The sequence below is a fragment of the Saccostrea echinata genome, unplaced genomic scaffold (genome assembly GCF_033153115.1).
Source record: "Saccostrea echinata isolate AGI-Se365-2 ecotype Australia unplaced genomic scaffold, CSIRO_AGI_Sech_v1 ptg000001l, whole genome shotgun sequence".
In the NCBI taxonomy this organism is placed as follows: Eukaryota; Metazoa; Mollusca; class Bivalvia; order Ostreida; family Ostreidae; genus Saccostrea; species Saccostrea echinata.
This window is the reverse complement of record NW_026889750.1, coordinates 32669402-32685486: the sequence shown is the minus strand read 5'-3', so window position 1 is coordinate 32685486 and position 16085 is coordinate 32669402. Positions and strand designations below refer to the sequence as shown.

At 33.2% G+C, this 16085-nt stretch overlaps 2 protein-coding genes and 1 non-coding gene across 3 annotated transcripts; 2 read left to right on the top strand and 1 right to left on the bottom strand.

Moving 5' to 3' along the window:
* Positions 1–298: 298 nt before the first annotated feature.
* On the top strand, positions 299–3019 carry LOC133190451 (serine protease inhibitor Cvsi-2-like). The gene is made up of 3 exons (XM_061326102.1): positions 299–378; positions 1312–1422; positions 2871–3019. The coding sequence occupies exons 1-3, from the start codon at positions 339–341 to the stop codon at positions 2957–2959; spliced, it is 240 nt and encodes a 79-aa protein (XP_061182086.1). The 5' UTR covers positions 299–338; the 3' UTR covers positions 2960–3019.
* Positions 3020–6009: 2990 nt separating this feature from the next.
* Positions 6010–15361, bottom strand: LOC133196883 (uncharacterized). Its single transcript, XM_061332734.1, has 5 exons — positions 15248–15361; positions 13241–13433; positions 12524–12666; positions 6883–7039; positions 6010–6700 (listed from the first exon to the last, which is right to left on the bottom strand). Exons 1-5 carry the CDS (start codon positions 15264–15266, stop codon positions 6010–6012), a joined length of 1203 nt encoding a protein of 400 aa, XP_061188718.1. The 5' UTR covers positions 15267–15361.
* Trnat-cgu (transfer RNA threonine (anticodon CGU)) lies at positions 11332–11405 on the top strand. The gene has a single exon. It is a non-coding gene; the product is annotated as a tRNA-Thr (tRNA).
* Positions 15362–16085: the final 724 nt, after the last annotated feature.

Below are 16085 nucleotides of genomic sequence, written 5' to 3'. Positions count from 1 at the left end.
TTCTTTTTTTAATGGTTCTTTTTTTATGATTCTAAGTATTTGAGGACAGATCTAGAAAAATACAATTTTTGTTGGATGATGTAAATGATTGCAATTTATATCATTTCCTCTGGTATAATAAAGTATTACATGCATAGTATATTAATTGATGAGTTCTAATCTAACTTATGATCTATTGTAATGACAATACATGTACTTATTTTCCTATCACGATAAGTGTCCAGAGTTGCTTTATAGGTCAATGTGTACACGATAAGAATCTATACTAAATGTATCTCGAAAGTAAAGTCTGATAAGGACAAATACAAACGTTAATTTACTGGATAGCAGTGCTTACGATGAAATTAATTTTGATATTGGCTATTTTCTTCGTCACAGGTAAAAATTAATGAAAATATTTTTTTTCATGAAGTTTAAAAAGTCATCATAATTAATGTTAAGCAATTTTTGAAGATTTATTTATTTAGTAAATAAATCATTTTGTCCAGATTTGAGTCGATATTTTTCTCATTAAATAGAAAAAAATTACTATCTTCAATTTAAAGAGAGAAAAAAATCAAACAAAAATAGATTTTAATTTTAATTACTATTAACATTTTAATCAAAAGTTAAATCTTACCAGTTCTAACATTGCTGTTGTGTCATTTTGTTTTTGTCCAAACATTCTACCTGTAGGAGTCAAATAATAAAACAGTCTAATGATGTGGACTGCAGCGTTTTTGTTTTTTTTATTGTTTGCTTTCTGTTATCCTCCACATAATTTGTGAACAATTAACATATGTTTTAAGAAAGATGTATGCCTCATACAGCTCTACCCAAAAAAATGTCTGGCTCTTTTCGACCCAAATGAGCTTTAAATATTCTGATACTTTTCATATAGAACTGTGTGAGGCATAAACTCTTTATTTTTTAAAAACTTGATACAGTGAAAATAGAAAAGACGGTAATTGCTGAACACTCAGAATTATATTGAGAGTTTCATACTGAAAACTAAAGGTGAATATCAAAAAATATGTTTCAGCCGATTCTATGTGTAGTGTATGTTGAAATGTTTAATTATACTTTTGGAGTTCTAGAAAATAAGGCAAATACTCTCACAAATATAAAAGCTCGAATAGATAATGCTGTATATAGTTAGAGGTAGATTATGTATGCACCAATATGCATGAAACAAAACAGATTTTACACAACACAATAACGCATTACTGTTGATTTTTTATACCTAAATATGTTTTGAACTGAAATCCTAAAAGCAATGTCGAATGAATTTTAGCTTGCTTTAAAATATGAAGTTTTTATCTGTTCTACAAGTGTTTTGTGAGGACTGTCACCATGACGACGACTGTCATCTGGTTCACTGCTCAACAGGCTCAGTCAACTGTATCCATCGAATCTGTACCTGCACCGAAAACACCGGTCAAAGTAAGTATGATTGTTTTGTATATGTACCATAACTGAAAACACCGGTCAAAATAATTATGTTTGTTTTGTATATGTACAATATACAACCGAAAACAACGATCAACGTAAGCATGATTGTTTTGTATATGTACCATAACTGAAAACACCGGTCAAATATTTTGTATATGTACCATATACTCGTATAACCGAAACCAACGGTCAAAGTAAGCATGATTGTTTTGTATGTGTTCCTGCACCGAAAATAAAAATGGAACTCGTAAATATACATATCTTGTCTTTGGTCATTATTTTGTTAAATACATTCATTATGCCATTATTTTCACACTGAATTGTCCACGGATTTTTCCTTTTGCCCGATCATGACAAGGAACACACGGCGGGCGTAACAGTCGACAAGGGATGCTTACTCCTCCTTGGCACTTGATCACACCTCTGATGTTTTTAGAGGTTCTTTTTTGCTCTGCTCCCAATATGTGTCGTTCCAATGGACTTTTGAGCTTGACTACTGTTCATTACCTTCATATTTCATATTGTGCACTTGAGCACTATAGCATTTCGCTCTAGAGTCGTGGAGTAAGGAATTGATCATTACATGGGGGGTTCGAATACCATTGCAGACGAATAGACCGGTCCTTCCTCCAGATGAGACGTATAAACAGCGATGTCCCGTGTTTCAGTAGGCGTTGGCAAAAAATAAAATCCTCACTGCTCAATGGTCATTTATGCCGAATACGGGGCTAAATTTGCACCCTTCCACTGGCAATAAGTGGCGTCCTCTCGAAGGGATATAAAACAAAACAAAGAAGAAGAAACAACCAGTTTAATTGTTTGTTTGTTGTTTAACGTCCATCTCGGGAATATTTCACTCAAATGGAGACGCCACCATTTGCCGGTAGAGGGCTGCAAATTTATACCTATACTCGGCACTCAAGGCCATTGAGCAGTGAGGGATCTTTTTCGTGTTAACACCTACTGCCTCGGTTTAAACGGTCTCATCCGAAGGAACAGTCTCCACGTCCCGCAGTGGATTCGAACCCGCGACGTAAGGATTAGCTCCTTACTCCGCTACTCTAGAGCAGACGCTCTAACCACTGCGCCACGCGGGCGACCAATCAGTTATAGAGCGATAAACATATCTTATATTTTAAACAGTATGAAGTGAGATGATAATTATAGCAGTCTTAACTGATTGTATTTACAGTATAAGGATAGTTAACAATGTGTACTATGCAAGAAGATTTTTGCACCTTTAACCGTGTTTAACTTATTTACCGTATCATATTGTTACATTTCATTTTAAAACGTATCCTTAACAAGATGATCGCAGTTTTCACCGTGTTCATAGTATTATGATGGCACGATGTGTATGTGAGGTTTATTGTACAAAATTTTGGTAGACTCAAGTGTTTGTATTAAACAGTTTTAAGAAGTCACATTTTATTTTACAGTGTGTACCGGACTAGATGACTGCAGTTTTCACTGTTTCCACGGTCGCCCTCACTGTGTTGATGGCGTCTGTCACTGCTATGGAGACTAGGACATTGTCTTTTTGACCCCATTTAATCATTTTCAAGGATAAAATCTGACAAGCAAAGCACATATTATGTTAACATTGCAAACAAAACAAAAAAACAAAACAAAAAACAAAACGAAACAAAACAAAAAAAAAAAAACAAAAACAAAAAAAACAAAAACATAAATAGTAGCAATATACTAGTATCGTTCTAACTCTTAAAATCATGTTTCTTTTTTGCATTTACTTTTAATTCTTTTTAAAACCTTATATATATGTGTGTGTACTTAAGTCATAGGTATATGTACATGTATATTCATAATCTGTAGTATGATAAGCTGAGGTTAATTTCTTAACCAAGGCAGGTCGATGACAAAATGAGTTGATATTACAAGGTATCAATAATTTCGTATAAATGTAAATCAATTTTGATGCACCAGATGCGCATTTCGACAAATTATGTCTCTATAAAGTCAACATTTTGAAAATTGTATGGTAGTTACAATGACATTGTTTGCAAATACCGCCTGTGGAGTTTTTAAATACATATTTTAGGCCCTTGTTTTCATACTGATTTGTCTCTGGATTTCTCGGTTCACGTGATCAAAACAAAATGTCTCATGCAGCCGATCAACCCGGGATGCTAATTTCTCCATGCAACTGATCCTACGTTGGATTTTTCATGGATCCGTGTTTGTTCAGCTGTCAATTTTTAATGCTGAATTGGACTTTTTTTTTAACTGGGCTACTGTTCGTTTTTTTTTCTTCACATTTTACTTTAAGAAACCTGAATCTTATTTTATAGACCTAATGACCTAATGTTTCTCTCTGTTTTGATTTTATCATAAAAGTACCTTGTACTATATGATGAAATGAGAACATTTGTCAAATCCCTTTTTAACAAACAATCTTACTCTTGTAATTTGGTTGTAAAAATATATGCTTTAAAATAACAGCAAAGTGACTTTTATCGAGAAACGCATAAAACCGCCAGGGTTTTGTTGCATTATAAGAGTAATTAACAACCATAAGCTAAAAAATTCATTGAAATTTATTCATTTTTAATTATTTGCAAAACTAAAACCACACCATTTGTAAAATGTCATTGATGATGATGGAGTAATTTATAAAATTGAAATTTTGAGTTTATAAAAAATAGACCATATACCTATCAGCATTTCATAAACAAGTAGTGTGTGTTAATTATAGCTCGTTAACCTACAGGTGTAGCATGCAAGTACGATAATATGTAAAAACTATAAAAGGACGTTTTCGGCATACTTGTATAAAAGTATGGGCCATGCATATAACAGGTAGGAAACAGGCAAAGGGCTTTGCCATTTCTGTGAATTACAACATGCTTCCAAATTTCTTAAGAACTTCATTTTAGCTTTACGAAAAAAAACTACATAAAAACAAAGTAAAAAAAATAATAGAAGTTCTATTTAAATACAACTGTTAATTAACACGAGTTAATTAATTTCTTCATGAAAAAAGCCTGACATTCCAGCTACTTGCACAGTGCATCAGAAATAATGTCAAAAAATATTAAATTAATTAAAACACATAAATCATACGTAGATTTAGGAAGGATTTACAAATAGTATGTTGGCAACATGTAAAAACGATTAAAGAAAAATACGAGAGCCTTAGGTTAGATATTTTCTATTTTAAAATTCGGTACGCAGAAAAAAAAAAAACATTTCGTTTCCTAGACGTACTAGTATATCATTAAGTCATTATAATTTTCAATTTATGCCCGATATATATATATATATATATATATATATATATATATATATATATATATATATATATATATATATATATATATATATTAGGGATGGCAATTTGTAACCGGTTAACCGATTACTCAGTCGGAACAATGGCAATCGGTTAGAAAATCTGTAATCGGTTAGTCGGGAAAAAAATAAAATACATGTAAATTTAAACGCAATTTTCTTTTTCGGAAAAAAGTAATCTCTGCATTAACATTGATAGTTCAGCGTTCTCACATATCCAAGCTGGCCTGGATGTAATTCTCCGAATTAAGATTGTGGGGTAATTGGTCATATTGTGTTTGAGGTGTTACTTACTGTTAAAGCACCGGCCACGTCGTTACCCCGACCGTCATGTAATTCTTTAATGATATTACATTACCGTTGAACACTGCGAATTAGTATGTTTTTCTTTTGCACTTGTCCATCGAATAAATAACGAAAGAAATATTGTATATTCAGTGATGTAGTTCAGACTTAGTTTTGATTATTTTGACAATGCAGAATGAACCTATGTGACATCGGCTCTGGATATATCTGATTTCTCAGACATGATTCGTGGTTTTCTTAATCTTTTGTTATCTGTGAAAACTGAAATAAAATATATATGCATGTAGTTTTGTATCAAGAAAGAAGACAAATAGAGATTCAACTTCTAAAGTCTTTATTAGTCTTCTTGTGTAACGTTATATGAATAGAGATACTTAGGGGAGAAAAGTGTATCAAGAAAAATTAAATGCATATGTTGATACGGTTAATCGGTCGGAACGTCTTGCGGTTAACCGATTAGCAATTCTGTATTCGATTGCATTCCTAATATATATATATATATATATATATATATATATATATATATATATATATATATATATATATATATATATATATATATATATATATATGACCTGCATAAATTATACATATCAGAATATAATATAATCATAATATAATTTACACATTTATCAAAGCAATCAGTTTTTCTTTAAATTTCACAATCATTTCGTAATTAAACTGTTCAAGTTCATGACTAAATGGTTTAAATTTTCCGATTCGATTGTCTTGTCCTTCTTTCCCGTTTTGAGAGTAATATTTGTCGGAAATTTCCCCAAAGCAATTAAATATTCGTTTCACAATTAAAGGTTACAAGTAAAAGATACATGGTAAGCTTTAATTAATAACCATTCTATGATTAACTTGAAACTTATAACATCGTACGGAATTTTGAATCTTTAAGGAAGAAATTTTAAAATAAGGAAAAACAAGTAGAAAACAACACACAGTATAAGTCAAACATTGCTAAAATATTACTATCAGAAAACGACACAATCTACATGCCATTATAACAAGATATAGAGTATTGTAGCTTAGAAAAACGACACTGCCTCCGCCCGACCTGTCGTCTGATATCAGCTCATCATCGTCAGTAATGGTCTTGCCTGTTGTAGCATCAATCTCTGTATAAGTATCCCTGTCATCCTCTGATTCAAAGTTCTGCTGTACATTTTTAGGAGTCTGTTCAGACGAATTTCGAACTGAAGTATCCTTTTCTGAAACATTTAAGGATGTCCACAAAGATTCATTTTTCTCCAACATAGCCGAGGGACTCCGGGTAGATTGGAGACTAGTTGGAGGAATATACAGTTTAGATGAAACAGAAGTCATGGTTTGTTCCACAGGTTTCTTTGACGTTATTTCTGGATTTGATTTAATTTCAGCCGTTGCGTGTTTGTTGTCTCTATTGATGTCTGGGTATAGACTGATTCGGTCGTTCTCGTTTAGCAGTGACTGGATGGTGGACATCCACTCCTGTTCCGGCGACTGTTTGATCACTGTTCCGTTAGTTTTCCGTTGGTTTCTGTCCTGAGATCGGAGAATGGCGAGACATTTACCTCCGAGTATTAGATTATAGGCTCCAATATAATCCCTGAGGTAGCTTCTACAGGAATTGACTTTCTCTCTAAAGCATGTTGCTGTTGCCACAGATATGCTGAGTAAATCAAAGAATTGTTGAATGAATGGTAAAACAGATATCTTTCAGCTATTTTCCAAGCAGAAAAGTGTACAGGGAAATTTTGAAATTATTGAGTATCTGATTCATTCAAAAGGCAAATATTTGAACATTAGTTTTCATTCAATTGACGAAGATTGATAAGTTATCTTCAGACTTACAGACAGGAACCTTTTTGTGCAAGAGACGCCATAGAGGTGATGTTACCATTGTAGATCTTCATCATTGCTTTTTTTATAGGTCTTGTCAAGGCATCCACACATCTTAACGCCCGAGTTTCTTGAACTCGCCTCATGCAAGACAATTTCTTTCCAAATTCTAATTGAAAAGGTGGGAAAAATTAAATTTACCTGCAGCACATACATGGAGTTAAACTAGACATCTGATTTTAGGGGGACCTTGCTCCATGACACAGTAATATCATCAATAGCATTTTTTTCTTTTCGTAGTGTTTTCAATTTCAAGTTACTGCTAATAAGAAGAATATTAATGTTTGACGTTTGCTAAATTCGGTAAGTTCAGAGTCATGACGTATAATATGATCAAAACCATTATGGATGCTGAGCATGAAGTTTTACAGTCCCTACAGTGAAGATAAACAAGACGTGTTTCGTATTATGTTGGAGCCTATGTTAGTACACAGATCCTCCAAACTCACGAAATGATATACTTTTGCTGCTTTACTATATCGATACAAAGTTAACCATCCTCACAAGGTCAAGGTTTTTGAGTCCATTCCTTGACACGAGTGCATTTAAAATGAATTAACCATGGATGAAGAATCCATGTGACGGTACATTTTGTCGTCCTGAAAATAATATCGCCGGCGACAATATGTGTCAAGATGAACCCTTGTGACGGTACATATTGTCGTTTTGTACATATTGTCGTCGGCGACAATATGTACACACCCTCCCGGCACATATTGTCGTCGATCGGTACATATTGTCGCCGTCTGAAAAGTAACACATGTACATATTGTCGCTGGCGACATTATGTGCCTTACCTTCACTGCACATATTGTCGCCCCACAGATATTGTTGCTAAAAGATTTTTTTGTTGTTTTTTGGTAGTTTTGTGAATGTAATTGGTGTGTGAATCATACTGACGTGTCGCGTATGCTATTTCATGCAGCGTGACGTGACGGTACATTTTGTCGTCCTGTTCATTTTGTCGTCGGCGACAATGTGTACCTACCCTCACATCGCATATTGTCGTCCATCAGAACATGTCGCGTGACAATGCACGGCAATGCTCCATATAAATATAGCCAGAGAAACCAAAAACTTCAACAATGGTCATATACAATTAATGATTAAAGTTTTCACATAAGTATCATCTCGTTTGAACCGGGACTTGAAAAAAAAAATTGAAAGACTTTTTTCTAAATATTCTATGAAAAATTTTGATCACTTATTGTAGCCACACTCTTCCCCCGGGGGCCGTGATCTGAATAGAACTAGATCTTCACTTCATAATGAAGCTTCCACGTAAGTTTGAACTTTTCTGATACAGTGGTTCTTGAGAAGATTTTTAAAAGATGTCAATAAATTTTAATCATGGTTTAACTACTTCCCTTGAAGGGCATGGTCCAAACTTGAATCCTCTTTATCCGAGGATGCTTTCTTGCAAGTTTGCTAGAAATTGACCCTGTAGTTCTCGAGAAGAAGCTGAAATTGTGAAAAGTTTACAGACAGAGGGTAGGTCAGACAAAATGTGATCAGAAAAGCTCACTTGATCTTCCAGTTTTGGTGATCTAAAATTTGATCCCAATACCAATTATATCGGCACATGATTGTATGTAAGAATGACGCAAAGAAATAATTTCCAAATAATCATTACTACCGAACAAAAAAACAAACAAACAAACTAATATATGTATTCAATCTCAAAGTATATATTACAAGAAAAAAGAATAGGCTGATTTATCAGCTATCTAAAAAATTAGGGTATCTTGACATTTAAAAGTGATATACATTAATCCTGGACACAATTTTCTGACCAAAACGTTTTCTCCCTACAGCATTGCAGGTAATGCTGTCTGTCTCCCTCCATGTGTGTGTGTGTGTGTGTGTGTGTGTGTGTGTGTGTATAAGTCAAAACAATAAATCGACGACAATATATGCCGACCTTGACTGTACATATTGTCGCCGACGACAATATGTGCTGGTGCTTGACTGTACATTTTGTCGTCCATTATGCAGGAGGAAAATAAGGCTCATCTCGGTATATATTGTCGCCGGCGACAATATGGAGCGATGGACGACAATATGTGCAGTGAGGGTAGGTACATAATGTCGCCGACGACAACCCTTTTCTTCCTAAAAAATGTACTTTACATTATGGTGTACATATTGTAGTTGACACGATGTATGCGGTAAACTTTTGAATATTTTGTCGCCAAAAGTATTGCTTTACTGCATGGGGTCAGAGAGAGGGAGAAGATGAAGAAAGAGACAGAAAGATTATTTTCTTGATATTTTTATGAATTTATATTAATAATTTTAATTGTTCTTTTCTTCTCTGTATTTTAAGTATAACATTTTATTGCAACGGCTTTTTAATGTTTAAAAATAGCAATTGTGTGTTACAACATTAATTTTCTGTTAGTGAACGCGCAATCTCATGACAACAGAAATATAATTTTCTTTTAGATTCGAATACAATTTTTGTGTAAAGTTAGGCATATCAATATACACAGAGAAACTCACACTATCGCATTCCACGAAGTATGTTTATGTTGACAAAAATTCAAAGAAATATCTTTAGGCAATCCTTAATGTTGGATGACATTACGTTCATTGAGGATAGGCACATATTGTCGTCGGCGACAATTTGTACATGCATAAATTCTCAGCCGGCGACAATAATGAATATGTACCGATGGACGATAATATGTGCAGTGAGGTTAGGTGCATATTGTCACCGACTACAGTTTGTATAGGATGACAAAATGTACCGTGACAGTCACCCAAAACGTCATTGATTGATTGATTACGGTTTTCGTCTGCCGATTCAAGTGGAGTCTATGTTACCTCCACTTACTACAATTGACGGGGCTCAAAATGGAACTGAGACTATAGAAAGAACATCTTTCTGGTGATGGGGAATGGGCAATAGAAAAGCTAAATTTGGGGATTAAGCGAATTGAATTTTTATTAAACCCTGTTATGTATCTTTGTTTTGTTGGGATTTTTATGAAGTTCTGGAATCCATTATTGTATACTGAAAACAGAAGGATAGATGATGCGCATTGTGTCTTTCCATTGTCTAATACAATTCTTTTGAATACATCTATAACTCTTTATCCATTTTGACAATGAGTCGGTGCCATCCCCTTCATATTTTGTAAATCGTCCTGGATTCTCCTTGTCGGAATTCTTTAAAGAAATGAAGTTCTATCCCCATTTGATAGACCAGGGCTCCCTGAATATGGACCTTTTTAAATTTTTAAATGCCTTTAGGTTGCTATTTACAACTATTCTTATATACATCACCAGTAATGATGTGTCCAGCAGAATTAAAGTTGAAAGAAGAGGAAGAACAAGAATACTTAGCATATTTTAGATGGTTAATATCTAAGCACGGTAGAGTTTATTATTAATTGAAAAGTTTGGATGCAACAGTGGGGGATTATCTGCTGGAAATGCAAGGTTCTGAATTCAACTTCAATTACACTAAACAAAATTGCTAACATACCACACAGCCTTTTATCTGCAAATACGACATCTGCCTCATCGACAGAGTAAATCTTGCCTACTGTAGTCAAATTTGTCGATGCCTTTATTTCAATACTACACCCTCAAATGGTCCTCTTGGGCAAAAACCATTTATCCGAAGTCAATTGTACACCTTTTTGCGCAGGTTGGTGGCTACCGTTGGTTGTCAGAAAGGTTGCAACAGCGATCATGACCCTGTCTCTCAAAGTATATCAAGCAAAATGTCTAACATGTCAGCTAGAAGTCACTAGTGCTTTGGCATCCATACCCGGTCCGTCACAGTTCCGGTTACCACACTTTTATGGTACAGTCTTACAATAGTGATGTCTATTAAATATCACATTTACCTATAGAGGACATTTTACTTTCCTAATCTAGTCAAAGTACTTTCAACCAATAGAAACATCAATATTTCTCTATAAAGTATGAGTACGACTTTCTTGCATTTCTATGAAATTGTTACCCTTCGGTTATCATTAGTTCGGGCATTTAAACATCTAACTTTTAAAGAGGCTGGGGGGGTTGTGGCCATTTTTAGACTATATTGATCTCCTTTAGAAGAAGAGCTCCATATGAAGATATAGAAAATGATCAAATTTTAAAACTAAAATTTTTGAAATTTTTCTTTGCCAAATGATAGTTGACAGCTTAAGATATCATATCTAAAAAATTAATTTAAATCTGGTGGTTAATTTGTGGTTAATTTGTTGACCCCCCAGCCTCCTTAAACATGGTTACATATTTATATATCAGATACATACATGCATTAAACAAGTTTGAAAAAATAAAAATTAAATTTCTATGATGGTGCTTTAGCAATTTTGTCTAATGTATGGTTGAATATATATTTGTGCCTAATAATCTGAAATTACCGAACATATACAGGTGACCGTTCACGGTAGCTCAGTCGGTAGAGCGCTCGATTCGTGATCGGGAGGTCGTGAGTTCAAATCTCGGCCGCGACTAACCTAAGTCGATAAAAAAAAATGGGTAGCAACTGTTCCTTCGCCATGCGCTCGGCACTTTGAAGTGAAAGTTGCGGTTCCTTCGGATGAGACCTTAAAAACCGAGGTCCCGTGTCACGACAGGCGTTGGCACGATAAAGATCCCTCACAGCTCAATGGCCCTGAGTGCCGAGTAAAGGTCAAAATTTTGAGCCCTTCACCGGTATATGGTGACGTCTCTCTATGAGTAAAAAATTCTCGAATGGGACGCAAAACAACATACAATCAAACAATCAATCAATCATATACAGGTGTGGAATGTTATACAAAAAATACAAAATGTTATAGAACTGTCTCCATATTTTTTTTCAGGATTTTCAATGCAATATGTCTATAGCATTATGACAAAACGGACTGATGGACAAGGTGATTCTATTAAGAAGAGTACCTTCTCATGCTTTGTTTGCATGGAGTGTAATGATATGAGGAAACAATAAAATCACTAAAAGGTCTTCTATCAGAGGAATGAAGACCTTTAATAAAGATCATGCAGAAGGAAATATTAGTAGATTCTGGGCATTATATTTTTAAATTTTGACAGATTAATCTGCAAATACCAGATGCACAGGTTCATATGACTAAAAATATTATGTCACAACAATGCCACAAACTTCAAAATCGAGCAGTTTAAGCTATAAAATAAAAATACCAGGTTCTTGCATATAATTTTTTAAGAAGACTTTAAAAAAACGTGATGTGGAGTACGTTTTAGGGAAAAAAGAATACTCGAAAAACCGTGCCTCTGTAGATCTAAGCCATTTAGTGACTCTTTAAGAAATTCCACATCCCAAAAACTGTCTTTTAAACAAGGATTGTCCATGATGCGATTTTCTGTTTGCTAATCAATATGACAAAATGAATCAATAAACTCACAGAATGGAGGCAAAACCCCTCCAGAGTTTTTGTTTTTGAAGGGAGGGACTCAGGTCCCAACGCCTCTGAAAGTCTTTGTGAGAACATATCTACCTTACAGCTGGTTTTCCAATGTCAAAATGTATATAAATATTTAGAAAATTCTTTTTCTATTTGTTTGCATTGACTCTATATAAGTTGCAAGTCTGTCTTAAAGAATGACTTACTGTTGAGTTTCTGGCACATGATATTTGATGTTTCATTGGCTATCGAGGAATTAAAAATCATTGAGAAGAACCAATCAGCGGGACTTGCTAGGACGTTCGTCTTGGTCGATTTTTCAGCACATAGCACCACGTCTTTATAGACACTACAATATTAGAAAAACATTTTGAAAATGTAAATAACATATATGAAGCGTAAAAGACTTAAAAGCAGGGTAATCTATCTTTGTTTATGTATGTGTTCATAAAACAAAATAGTTCGTTAACACAGAAGGGGAAAGTTTTCCTTCTTATTAGTTAAATACCTCAATCTTTCAGAACAAAAATTCTGATAAAAAAAATTATGTGATGAGATTCTGCTCTATACATTCAAATTTACCCACCCTCAATATTACTTACTTTTTAATAGATTTATTTTCAGCATTTAAAAATAAGTTTGTCTAATTTAAATATATATATATATATATATATATATATATATATATATATATATATATATATATATATATATATATATATATATATATATATATATAGACCTAATATATGGTATTTTAATTGTCTAATATCATGTCTTTGTAATGAAAGATGAATATATAAACAATCAAAACATATATCCCCACCGCTCTTCATATATTTCGTATACCAATATTTCAGAACTTTATGGCATTATCAATGGCAGAGCTAAAGATAACGCCGAGTTTCAAAACGTCGACTTACCTGCACCATTTGTGTAAAGCCTTAGCGAAAGGATTGTTAAAACTTATAGGTGTGTCTGTAATGTTGTAGTATCCAGCCCTGGTCATACATTTCCTTAGAGTCGGGTTTGGAGAGGAAGGTGTAGACCCAGGTAACAATGCGGATCTAACAGAAAGTAAGGATCCGCCAATAACATACAACAGCACATAGAGACCTTAAACAAAGCCCAGAAATGTAATTATATTTCAATTCATAGTTTTAAGTTTTACTCAGATTGATTTAATATTTTGAATTATATCTTTACAGCTTTGAGGAATTAGTTTAGTCATTATTAGTTTCAGTTTTACTTTATCTGTTCCTTTTTTTTAACATTAAGCTGTAATTTTATCTCTTAAATGAAAATTTTCATTTTGATAATGAAATTTTAAAAGTTTTAGATGAATGCAAATTAACCTGTAACAATAAAATAACACCAACAAAAACTGTAGCACTGCGTAAATTTAGACAATTTGATTCATTTTATATGTTTTGTCAACATAGTTCTACGTTTCATTTTAGTAGAATGCTATATAGTGAAGGATTCAGAATAGGTGCCTATTTGTACCTGTCCGTCTTCTGACAACTTTACGCTTATTCGGATAATTGTTCATTAACCTAATGTCATGGAAACGTATGTTGTTAATTAGAGACCACAGAAACATGTTCAGAAAACAACCTTAATTAATTATGTTCATTATCAAAATGGCTATAAAAGTGAACTTCAAACAGTTCGTGTTATGTTTCAACATGTAGAATAGTCATCCGGGAATATAACATAGCAATGTCAACATCCTGTTATATTGTTTTTTTTTTATTATTATTTGTACGTACGATGTGTTAAATCAGATTAAATGTGAAACTTTTATACATTTTAAAGTCAAAGTCTATACATGTATCATTCATATAAAGGGAAATGTTGATTTTGTAAATTGTAATTAAATGTCAGTGTTCTTAAAATTCAACGTTTTTTTTAAAATTGTCTCACTATTTATTTTCATCAAAACCGACTAAAACCAACCATAAAAGCTATGAAAAACCCTAGAGAAACATTTCTTATATAATTCGAATAAATTTATCATTAATAAATAATAAATAAAGGTTAAAGGTTTAACAAATTTATCTCCCATCCATGGAGATTATTAATCATTTTATTCAACTCTTTGAAAGAAATTGTATGTAAAAATGAAAACTGTCGGAGTATTTTCAACTGAATTCATTATAATGAAAAAAAAATATCTAAATAAATTATATTGGGTTTCTGATAATTGGAGACACCAACTTTTGGAGCAATTCGGGAAATTTTAACATCGAGAACCTACGTTTTTAGTGTCTCACATGTCTTCTTAAAGGCCCGAATAAATCTTCGAACAGAGAACCATTTAGAAAATGACAATTTTACACCGAACCTGATCAAAATATGTATTTTGAAAAATATTGGTGCCCCACATAAGAAGTTGACAATAATTCATTTTACTGACAAAGTACACCCTCGGGGATATATAAATATTTGTTTTGTCCCACAAAAAAATCAACAACTAAGTCAGGAAAAATGTCTCTCGGGAAAACAGTGGTCATCGCTGGTCCAGGATCAGAGAGATTGCGTGGTCAGCTGAGAAGAGTGAACCCAGAGGGAAAAATATCCAGATAGGACCTCATTACTTAAGCCTTATATGTGGTTAAAGTAGTATGCGTTTAAATAAAAGGTTAGGGTAATGTGTACATTATGTTCACATACAAACTCAGAGTGAGAAAGTTTTTTCGTGTAAGCAAAGAAAAATGCTGCAGTAGAATTTTGAAAAGTTGAATGACATGTTAACAAGAATCTGATTTGTCAATTATTTTAAAGTGAAACTTAACATATTGATTACATCTTTATAGCATTTAGTGATAATTAATTTTTAAATATCACCATGGCATCTTTCAAAACAATTATTAAGCTTAACCAGAGAGAAACTGAAAATAAAAATAAATAAATACATATGCACCTACCTGTCACTTGGCCTTGCATTTTGTGAGGTATGGAAGTAAAGGAGAAATGTTTGTGTACTTATTTCAGTTACCTGCAGACACGTGCTGTGTCAATTTCCTCCCGGGTTCACCTGTATCTCAGTTGTCACTGAAACAATCTGATCTCCTCCCTGGTTTGGTGATTATTCATGGTAATTAAAGAATAATACAAAAAAAAATATTATTTCATAAAATGCCTTTCACTCAGGTAAATTATTGTCTATATACCGCACATATTAAATAATTAAGACTATTCAGAGTGATATGTATGAATCCTGTTAATATTTTTTGAATATTTATTTTGAAGATGGATTGATTCATTTCTGGTCCACTATTAGCTGACCTTTCTTTTTTCTTATGAAGCATATTAATTTATTCAAAAACTTTTACATAAAAATAACTGTCACTGTAGTGCAGTTCGTAGAATGCTTGCTCCGTGATCGGGAGGTTGTCGATTCAAGCCATGGCCGCAACAAACCTAGTCTGTAAAAAAATAAATAAATAGCAATTACACTTGTCTATAATGCAATATTTTATCAAGTCATAATCTCTAAATCAATAATTTTTGAAGTTTCTGTATTCAATGCCTTTTATTGACTCTATCTTCAAAGATTACAACCTGATAGCAAACCTCTAAGAAATATATTGACACACAATGAAAAGGAGAGGGTTAAATCTTTGAAAGAAACGTTCTTTGAATTTAACAATTTCAAAGAAAAAATCATTTAATAACATTCTGGTTCAACATAAAGGTCTTTCTGATAAATGAATCAAATGGGGGAAAACTTGTAAAGACAGTTTCTGGTCTACATGTAACAGA

Bases quoted from the DNA above. Each gene is read 5' to 3' on its own strand.
- LOC133196883 (XM_061332734.1), bottom strand. The intron at 7,040-12,523 runs GTAAGTCATTCT...CTTTTCAATTAG, and splicing joins CATGTGCCAGAAACTCAACA to AATTTGGAAAGAAATTGTCT. The intron at 6,701-6,882 runs GTAAGTCTGAAG...TGATTTACTCAG, and splicing joins GCACAAAAAGGTTCCTGTCT to CATATCTGTGGCAACAGCAA.
- LOC133190451 (XM_061326102.1), top strand. From the start codon at position 339: ATGAAATTAATTTTGATATTGGCTATTTTCTTCGTCACAG. The intron at 379-1,311 runs GTAAAAATTAAT...CTGTTCTACAAG, and splicing joins GGCTATTTTCTTCGTCACAG to TGTTTTGTGAGGACTGTCAC. The intron at 1,423-2,870 runs GTAAGTATGATT...TTTATTTTACAG, and splicing joins CACCGAAAACACCGGTCAAA to TGTGTACCGGACTAGATGAC.